Genomic DNA, 10,147 nt, shown 5'->3' with positions numbered 1-10,147 from the left:
CACAATAGGAGTTTTCAAATTTCTGCTCTATTTCTAACATGAATACTTCAAACACAACATCTGTAGGAACCACAGGCAAGAATGCTCAGACACAGTGGCAGGGGACAGCTATGTAACATGTTCAGTCTGACACAGGACACCAATGCTGGATGTAGATATTCATGTCTTGTGTAACTAAGACATTTGGAGTCATTCTTCACTTTGCTCTGAATGAAGGAGAGGACAAATAGTTAATGATTTTCCAGTGCCTAGTCAATACGTTTTAAGTTATTTCTGAGAGCACACCAGGCTTTCAGAGGCTGCTTACATAGGCTCAGAAAGAGAATAACAGGAAACATAACAGGCAAACACAAATTCTTCTCACAGCCACAAAACAGACCCATTCTGAGATGAAGCCAAATCCATTTTGGTGAAGGAAAACAGAGCAATGAAAAGAAAATCTACAATCATCTTGTCCTTTACCATACCCCAAGCTCATGCTAGAATTTAGCTTTTGTTTTGTTGTATTGTCCTGCAGCCATGAAAATTTATCCTCTATGCTCTTCTAGTTTTGCATATGAGGATGTTTTCCCCCATCCACTTCCTCCTCCCACCCGCTCAGAATTCTCACACTTTTGGTATTTTCTCTGTTGAATGAGCATCTCCTCCCCACTTTGTTCTGCTGTTAACTGCAAGAGCTTAGGGTGCCGTACTGTTGGAAGAAACAATTTCCAAAGGGAAATTATTTCTGGTTCAGACCAGTTCAAGGATTTTCACAGCACAAATTTCACAGTATAACCCAAAGTCATTTGTATTGCCTCAGCTGAGAGGAGGATAGCATCCTTATATTTGCACTTTTGTCACAAGTCCTCTGTGAGGAAATGCTGGCTTTTTTCCTACTGGTCTTTTACTCACCAAAATGCAGTTGCTCATCAGTTGGGCACTCTTCATCTGTGCACCCCACACACAACCAGTCAGAGCAGGACTGCAGAAATTATCAGCCTTGATTTCAGTGTATCTGTGTCAGGCTGACCACGGGGATGAGCAGGATCTGCTAGGCACACACTGCTGACTAATCACAGCTGTCATCTCTATTCAACATACTAAAGGCAGTCTGCATTACTCCCTGGAATTTGATATGTTAGAGAGCAATGGGGCATCTTTGGTCATGGTACCTACAGCATTCTGGATATTTGCTACCTTTATTTTACTGTTACTGGTATTGACACTTGTCTTCTCAGGCCAAACAAAGCTCTACTGCAAAACTCATGGATTTAAATATGTGGTGTAGCCATACAATCAAGACACTCTCATCCTACTGAGTAATCACTGATTTTCCACTGCCACTTGGTCTTTGTAAAAAAATAAAGAAGGTGGCAGGAGATTTTTCAAGGGTTTAGAATTCCTTCAGGAGTCATGATCTTATTTACAATTGTGCCTTGCTTGACAATCATTAGATTTTTCCTTACCCTCATTTATCACTGCTCAGGCCTCTCCATAACATCGAATACCCAGATTCTTTAAATGATCCTGTTCCAGCCATCACATCATATCAGAAAATGGTTTGAACGACACAAATTTACAATTTCACAATTTACACAGAAGCAAAAAATGAGTATAAAAATTTCCAATACAAAATATTTCCTGTGAAATTAGACTTCAAAGTAAATACATTTACTAACAGAACTAGAGAAGACTCTCAGGTATCTTCATGAGAGCATGTGATTTACAGGCAAACTAGGAGCTGAAAAAGCATGCATTTCACAAGGTTACCAGGTTACACACAGTAACTATAGCCATAGAAGGCAAGAGACGTGGTTCTTATTTGTTCTTCCCCCACCCTCTCATAACTAATCTATTCAGATAAACTGTCAGAGCAACTTGATTTATACACCAAGGATACCAGCAAAAACATGTCAATTCCCCTTGGGGAACTCATGAATAGAGTCCTGCCTGTCCTGGTGCTGGCAGAGACTAAAACTAAACGTCCTTCCCTGCTACAGGTTCACTGTGTACTGCCAGAGCAACTTCTCCTGGCACTGGCACTCTGTGCTGGGTGCTCCTGCTCAGACTGCAGCCATGAACCCCCAGTTCATGTCACAGGCAAGGCTGCATCGGTCAGAAAAAGTCCTCCTTTTTCTACTTTACAACATTTTACTACATGAGAGTAAAGCTCAAAAAGAAACCAGCCTTTTTGAAATGATGGATGCTGTACACAGTGGAGCACATTCTTCCAAAGGGTCACTGGACTTGCTCTGTGTGTACTGAATGCAATGGATACTGTCCTGTGCTCCTGGTAAAGTGACTGATCCTCCTATCAACAACAAACACAGCCATCCTAAAGATCATGTAAACATATACCACAAGAGGGTAGAAAGAATTCTTCCAGCAATTTTTTGAAAATAATCCTTTCTTTGTAACAGAGTCCTTTCAATTTCAAATTTGCAAATTGAAAAGTGCAGTAGGCAATACAGAATTTAAAACAATAAACAAATACCACAGCAGATAAATAGGCATTTATTAAAGTTCATCTCAAAACAAACAAAAATAATAAAAGACATTAAGGCATCTTGTATTCAATGACAGTTCATACAGTAAAAATGACTTCTCCTTCTTATACAAGAGAGCAGATTAGGAAAAAAAAAAGAAAAGAGCTCTCACAAAGAACTTCTCCCAAACTGATGGATTACTGATTTCCCCTGTCCCACCAGTTAGTCAGGAAATCCCTCCAAAGAATGCCTATTTCTCCAATGAAGCAGCTACAAAATCCCAACACTCATTGAGACATGTGCAAGAAAGCACTTTTGCCCCTCCTCAGACATCCCAGTGTCTGTAAACATGCACACTGGAGAAAGACCAACAGATGGATGTTGTGCAGGATAAAGAAGCTGCACTCCTGCTTTAACCATTCATTTTTGAGCAGACTAGAATATTTGGCCTTGCTTTCACTAGTATTTACTATTTCAGCCAGTTACTAGTGAAAATGAGACCACAAGCTCTAGCCTGTTCTGCAATGCAACAATTTGTATGTCCTCCTTCTAACTCATACTAGATAAACAAATGACAAAGGTCTTATTTCCATGGAACAATTTATTTTGATGAATTAAGCCATCAAGCCACCAATCACTGTTATAGTGCTTTTTTCTTCAATTGGAATAAGAACATCATGAAATGTTTACAGTATCATTGGGTTCACTATAACAGGATTTTACTACAGACTAAATATAAATTAATAAACACTTCAGCACTATTCACCACACTGGCTCCCTATATCCTTTGTCACATTCTAACCTTCATTTAAGGCAAGTTTGTTGGTTGATTTTTCTGAAGACGACCACATGGTCTCTAGATAAGCTTGTGTGACTAGATTTACAAGTTAGGAAATCGAGCTTTATAAAATGTTTACTTCAACAAATATGAAAGTTATTAAGAGAGAGATGGTGACCCAGAATTGCACTGTATTAAAAGGTGGAGTTTCCTTGTACCAAAGTCCTTTATTCATCATCTTTAGAACCAGTTTTGCTTAACTATAAAAGAGACACAAAAAGAAAGTATTCAAATTTTAGACTGTCATTCCATTTATTAGGAAACAAGAACATTATTTCCATCTCACACTGAACATGCATTTACTTAATCAACAATACAGACTGATTGTGCTACTGTATCAAAAGACTGAAAAGCATCAGAAGTTAATTCTTAAGCTTAAACACTAAATGAGCTTACTTCCTGATCATGAAAGCTGAATTTTAAAAAAACCCCAGAAAAACCTCAGGGCACTGTTTCTATTTAATTTGAAGGCTTTATCAGCAGCTCTCCAAAAAGAAAAAAAAAAGAAGTAATGGAATTTTATCTTCACATATCTCTGAGAGAATTCCCATATAGAAATATAGACAGTATAAAAATAGACATTAACATTAACTTAGTATTTCTCACCTTTGAAAGCTAGGCTTAAAATTATTAAAAGTAGCATGCCTGTCATGGAATCTATCTGAAAACCAAGACATCCACTATAAATAGCCACTTTTAACTCAGAAGGACTCTGCCCAAAACAACCTTCATCATTTACTTGCTCTGACTTAACAACTGGAACTGGTGTTAGGTCTTACAGCAAAAATTACCTCAATTGTGTAAAATAAAATAGTTTGCTTTCAAAAGTGTAAAGCAGTGATTTTCACTGAATCAACAAAGACAAGAGGGTGGAAGAAATCAATACTGAGGGAGCAAGTAGAAAAGAATTATTCACTGGGACAGCTCCCTTTTATTCCTTACTTATCCACTGCCCTCCAGAACCTGGCAGCACTACTAACTTTATTTAAAATCTTCTTGTCATATGAAGACAGAATATTTGCAGCACATTTCGTTAGCAAAGCCCTCTCATAAAATTAAGATTTAATTGCTCAGTAAATAAGAGAACTTGAAAATACTTACATGCTGGACACATATAGAAATTAATCAGACATCATAGTCAAATCCAAACATAGTTAGGAAGAAAAGCAAGAAAAAAATATGTCAGATCAGTTTTCTTCAGATATAAGTATAAATAATTTTCAATTTACATACACAGCATGTTCACAATACTGTATATAATACACTCACTTTACCTTAATTACATCAACCCAGTTCCATCCTCGTGGAAGCTCTCCTTTGTTATCTGCAAAAAAAGGTTTTAATTTCAGCACACAAGCGAAGGGGAATATTTATCTTTCTTCAAAATCGACCCACAAAATGCTAAATAGCCAAATTCCTCAATTTCTGCACTCTGAAGCCATGAGGACAGAAACAGATTTTAATGTCTTAAACACAGTGTGTTCTTCAACCAACCTCAAAGTGAAAGGAGGAAATGAAATGGCCAAGGGAGGTTCAGATTAGATTTCCAAAAAACATTTTTGACTAAAAGAGTAGTTAGGTATTGGAGTAAGTGGCCATGGGGAGTGGTGGAGTCACTGTCTCCAGAAGTGCTCCAGAGGTGCCTGGATGTGGCACCTGGGGACAGGTTTAGGGGTGATTATGGTGGTGATGGGTTGGCAGTTGGATAGATGAACTTGAAGGTCTCTTCCAACCTTGGTGTGATTCACTGATTATGTGACTCAAAGTAATTCAGTTGATATAAAAACACTTCAGTCCACCTGAAATTTAGTTTAGAAAGTAGCTCCAATATGAGCTGGGCTGACCAGCAATGATGAATTCTGTCAAAGAACTAAATTTTATGCAGCTTTTCCTTTATACAGTTAACATTAACCTTGCCAATTATACATTAGGTTAGGTAGATTATATGTAGGAATTGCTATGACAGGGTATAACTTATTGCTACAACAGGATGGAATTATCCAGATCATTATTGAAAACTGAAGGTGAACATGAAAGAGTCATCAGCAAATTAACTGAAGTAATCAACTCTTTCAATCCAAATCCTTCTATTTCATTGAAAGCATTAAGTATCTGCACAAGCACTTCTATTTCTAGAATGCAAACTAAATTAGATGCTTTACTCTGGGTTGCAAATAAAATACTTTTGTTTAGAAATTACATTTTTAATAATGTGAATTATTTATGACAGCCCATCAACAATCTGCATTTTTTGCTGAAAGTCAACAAAAGATGTCATTAAATTATAACTCTATAGAAAGTTGCTGTGACCAGAACTAACATCTCAAGCAAGAACAGTTCATCTAAAACAAATAAAATGGAGACCACAGACTTAAAGTAGCTCATGATAAACAAATTACTAGCTATACTTTCTCTAGCCAGGTGTCCCTGCTATAAAATTTGGATTTTGATACTGATCAAAGCAAAGATTAGTATAGTGAACAAACCTGTTTTATCGGCTAGTTTTCGTTTCTGGGCTTTGGATAACTGCTCCTTTTTCTCTTTTTTCTTACTTGGCGGCACTTCAGGAGTTCCAATTGAAATACTATTGCTTACTGAAGTCTGAGAAGGATAAAAGTGGTTGTAAATATTTTGCATATTAGTTTCATGGATATCCCTGTGTAATGTGATTATTAAACCTGACATACTGAAATACCTTGACTGTCAGAAAGAAGCAATGCTGTCAGCAGCCTGCAGCTTTTAATCCACATATAATTAGGGCTATACTTTTAAAAAACATTTGTTAGGGACTGGAATTTCTCTCTTCCAGTTGCAAAGGGCACCTTTTTCACTTTTAAAATTTCATCATGGAGTGTGATTTAGTCTGAATGGATTCAGACTTCTCAAACACAGAAATCACTCCTACCTCCTCAAAGCCGATCTGCTGCACCATCATGGCAAACTGTGCTTACACAACTCAAAAGCCAAAAATGGACCCAGCCTGACTACTTTAAGACCCTGGAGGTGCACTTATACAATCTCAGGAAGGCTGCAGTAAATTGCCACCCATCCAATCCTCAGCAGACACACCTCTGTTTCAGCTTACTTTAGTTTTGCTTCTGCTCAAAATCTCTATTTTAATGTTATCCTGTGGGACATAACAGCAGGCTGCAAACATTTTGGTGTAACAGAAAAATAACTATCAAATAAAACAATTATCACCACAGAGCATTGTGGCACCATACTTTGTGTGTCACTTTCAGCCACTAACTTGTATAATCAATGAAGTGATTTTCAGCTTAGAGAGAACTCTGAAGTATTCAGGTTATAATATCAATATTCTTTTTCAGTTTTAAAAGCACAAAATTAAAATCAGAATTTATCCACTTACCACAGTGTTAACAGGTTGATTTTCCATGAACACCTCCTTATTGTCTTTGGCATATTCAAAAAGTGTGTATGTCATTGCAGTTCCGAGATTTGCTTCAACTTCTACCATTAACTTATCCAATATACTTTGCTTAATGGCTGAAGATCTAAAAGAGATCATTAAACTCAACTGTAAACTAGACAGATAATAAAAAGCTTTTCAAGCAAAGAGTTCCCACCACAAGGCCAGGGAGTGAAGCTGTCACAAATACATACATTGTGTTGTTGAAGAAAGCATCCATCGATATGACTGGTGCTGTTTGTGGATATGTTTCTGGCCAAGAAACTTCTATTAGAAAGGCTTTGGGATCTCCACTTTCACCTATCTGAAGAGGAAAAAAAACCCAAAACCTTTATAAATCAACAGTTTCCGGTTACTTTCTGAGGATTAAAGCCAATAAAGAAGCCTATTACTGCTTTTAGACCACCAAAATTCTTTGAGATTACTATTTTGATAGTTATCAGTTAGAAAATAGTGCTATTAGCTAGAAAGAGCATTAAGTTTTGGACATCAATATTAACATTTACCCTGCAGTTTTTTCATTCTAGAAGAAGGAGCAGAAACTGACAAATCTCCTTTTATGGTTAGGGTTTTTAAATTCCTTTGTTTAAAAGCTACTTTACAATATCTTCAAGCCAAATATTATACTATCACATATAAGAACAGAAAATATGAAGCCTTTTCTCCCCCACACATCTAATCACAGAGCAATATGAAAACCAGCCACAAGACAGGGCTGAAATAAGGATGGTAATAAACCACTAAGCTAAGATAGCAAAAATAACTGGTAAGTATATCAATATTTACGTCTCATGGCTACAGATATTTTATTTACCTATATGAAAGAATGACTAGTAAAAGATTTAAGAAGTCAGTAGAATGAGTCTGGATTAAAAACAAAAAAGGCAGCATATTACTGACATACAATCAGAAATAGCTGTTTCACACAAGGATCTGGAAGACTAGCACAGTAAGGTTTCTAAAACCACCCGAAATTTTCCCTTATTTGCCTCATTATAAAAATCAGCCTTTATCTAATTATGTAGAATAAAGTGTGTCCACAAGAGAAGTCCTAATCAAGGTAAGGCTATGGTTTCAAAATTTAAAAAGTAAACAAAAAATTGTTGCTTTCTTATTTACAATATCTGTTTCAGCAGACTGGACTAACTGACATTCAAAACCACTTGTTTAATGGTGAAATAAATAAAACTTTAAATCAAGAAACTGCAACATTTTTCAAGGCAGTATTTACAGTTCATTTCCCACTGCTACCAAGAGCAGAAGTGGCTGCAAGGTTCACAGGGTTCTCTCAGGAAAGCAGTCTGTGTGCAGATCAAATCCTACAAAGCCATACAAATTCTTTCTATCTTCTCATGCACTTACTTGCATGATGACTTCTCACAGTACAATTTTCTCTTAATGAGAAAGATGTATTATTACCTTTGTATGACAATAAGTTTTATTGTATTTATTTATTCATAAGTATTTATTATTTTATTTATTATTAACTTTTGACAATTATTTTTTGTCTAATAAAAATCAGCAACAACCAAAGCTGGTGAAAGGTAAAATGACTTAGGCTTGTAGGCATGTCTTATTTCCCTTTTCAAAAAAATTTAAATTTATTAAGAATGATCCAATCAATGAAGAAAGGCCACTCTTACATGGCTGGCATTTCAAGTGCTATTAATTAATTGAGCTGTTTCTCATTACAATAAGTGACATTATTTTAAAGTTATTTGAGAAGCCACAGAAAGGTGATTTCAGATGGTTTCTCCCCGAAACAGGCATACAGCATTTTCAGAAATCTCCCTTCTGTCCTGTGGGTGCCTAAGTAAAGTATTCTGGCCATCAAAAGATCTGCCTCAGTCTGTGCCCAGAAGAACTTCCAGGTTTTTAAATCTGAGAAAGCTGGTGAGAACTTCATGCCAGAATCTAGTTGTGTACCTTGAGCTCAGCACTCCCTGTATGTCTCTTGTGATCAGACTGTGCCAGTGCACACATCCAAAGCATTTGCAGATCTTCTCTTTAGCAGGTAAACAAGACACAATCAACAGTCTTTGGACAAGAGACAGCAATCTTGTAACTACGCAGTTAACAAAGGCTCCAAATTTTACGTAGAAACATCTCTATAAATCTTTCCATTTCTAACCTGTTAGGGTAAATACTACACAGCAGGCCTTCTTCAGAGGATGTGACAGTTCTGGCTAGGCAGGGCACAGACGCACAAGGGGGATGCCTGGCTCGGGGATAACTGGCAATAGGGCAAGAGGCAATGGGCAGAAAGTGACAGACAGGAAGTTTCACCTGAGTGTAAGGATTTCTTTACTGTGCAGTGACTGAGCATGGAAGAGATCGTTCAAAAAGGTTGTGGGGTCTCCCCCACTGTAGATTTTCAGGAACAGACTGGACACAATCCTGTGCCACGTGCTCCAGGATGGCCCTGCTTGAGCAGGGAGGTTGGACCAGGTGACCACTGTGGTCCCTTCCAGCCTCACCCGTCCCGTGACTCTGTAACAAACCGTGCTGGGGGCAGGTTCACATACACGACACTCTGCGGTGTGAAGCCCTGTTGTACCAAACAGCCTGGAAAGAGCGCCCTGTGGATCTATCCTTTACCGCACATCGGATACCCCTTTGGCTTAGAATCCCCCAGAATGGCAACAGCAAGGCAGCAAAGTAACTCCAGGGTGCACCTTGGCCTTACCCTGTACTGGAAGGACACGGGGCTGAGCTCCCTGAAGCACACGTCTCCCTCGTAGATGGAGCGCAGCGCTTCCAGCTCCATCTGCAGCCAGGGCCAGAGCAGAGAGCGGGGGTTACCAGAGCAAGGGTTACCGACCGCAGCCCCGGCACGACCTCCCGCGCCCCGCCGTGCCCGGCCCCGCCGCCGCCCAGCTCCCTCCTCCGCCCCTCGCCCGCTCCAGGGCCGCCGCTCCCTTCCCGCCCCCGCCACGGCGGCCGCCGCCTCTCCCCGCACGGCGCTATCCCGCCCTCCCAGCCCCGGTTCCGCTCTCCCTCAAGCAGCGGGGCCCGGCACTCGCCTCCTGGTCCTCGTTGGCCGCCATGGCCGGAGCTCCCGGCCGCGCTCCCTGGGCCCGGCCCGGCCCCGCTGCCGCCGGGGCTGGGCGGGCCTGCCTGGCGCGGCCCCGCCGGACTCGCACGGACGCGCCTTCCCCGAGGGCAGCGCGGGGCAACCGTGGGCACCGCCCCCTGCCCTGCCATTGGCCGGCCGCGCGTCCCCCCGCGCTTCCTCCTTCCGCTCACTGGCCCCTTCGCGGTGACGTCCCCGCGCGGGCGCTCCTCACTGGTCCGAGGGGCGCAGCGGAGGCGCCGATTGGCCGCTCGCGCTGCCCTTCCGACGCTGCCCGGCGCTCGCTTCCTGAGGCGGCGGCCCGCCCGCGCCGCCTCCCGTGACCCGCGGCCGCTCCC

The 10,147-nt window shown here is 40.5% G+C and overlaps 1 protein-coding gene across 2 annotated transcripts; it reads right to left on the bottom strand.

Annotated features, from left to right (window-relative positions):
- Positions 1-1,338: 1,338 nt before the first annotated feature.
- RWDD4 (RWD domain containing 4) lies at positions 1,339-9,847 on the bottom strand. 2 transcript variants are annotated; one of them, XM_054294227.1, is made up of 8 exons: positions 9,760-9,847; positions 9,423-9,503; positions 6,931-7,040; positions 6,677-6,821; positions 5,793-5,907; positions 4,581-4,630; positions 4,408-4,410; positions 1,339-3,506 (listed from the first exon to the last, which is right to left on the bottom strand). In XM_054294227.1, exons 1-8 carry the CDS (start codon positions 9,781-9,783, stop codon positions 3,474-3,476), a joined length of 561 nt encoding a protein of 186 aa, XP_054150202.1. In that variant the 5' UTR covers positions 9,784-9,847; the 3' UTR covers positions 1,339-3,473. The 2 variants fall into 2 exon arrangements, with proteins under 2 accessions (XP_054150202.1, XP_054150195.1); XM_054294220.1 differs by lacking the exon at positions 1,339-3,506 and having other exon boundaries at positions 4,229-4,410.
- Between the last annotated feature and the right edge of the window lie 300 nt (positions 9,848-10,147).

The sequence above is a fragment of the Melozone crissalis genome, unplaced genomic scaffold (genome assembly GCF_028551555.1).
Source record: "Melozone crissalis strain CALT ecotype California unplaced genomic scaffold, PUWL_Pcris_2 ptg000006l_1, whole genome shotgun sequence".
Lineage (NCBI taxonomy): Eukaryota > Metazoa > Chordata > Aves > Passeriformes > Passerellidae > Melozone > Melozone crissalis.
The sequence above is the reverse complement of the archived record's forward strand: the minus strand, read 5'-3'. Positions and strand labels throughout refer to the sequence as shown.

What these genes read in the sequence shown, in the direction of transcription:
- RWDD4 (XM_054294220.1), bottom strand. Translation starts at nt 9,783, where the DNA reads ATGGCGGCCAACGAGGACCAGGAG. An exon ending in CGGCCAACGAGGACCAGGAG is followed by an intron (nt 9,504 to 9,759) that starts GCGAGTGCCGGG and finishes CCCTGGCTGCAG; the next exon opens with ATGGAGCTGGAAGCGCTGCG. An exon ending in AAAACTAGCCGATAAAACAG is followed by an intron (nt 4,631 to 5,792) that starts GTTTGTTCACTA and finishes CTTTTTTTGCAG; the next exon opens with ATAACAAAGGAGAGCTTCCA.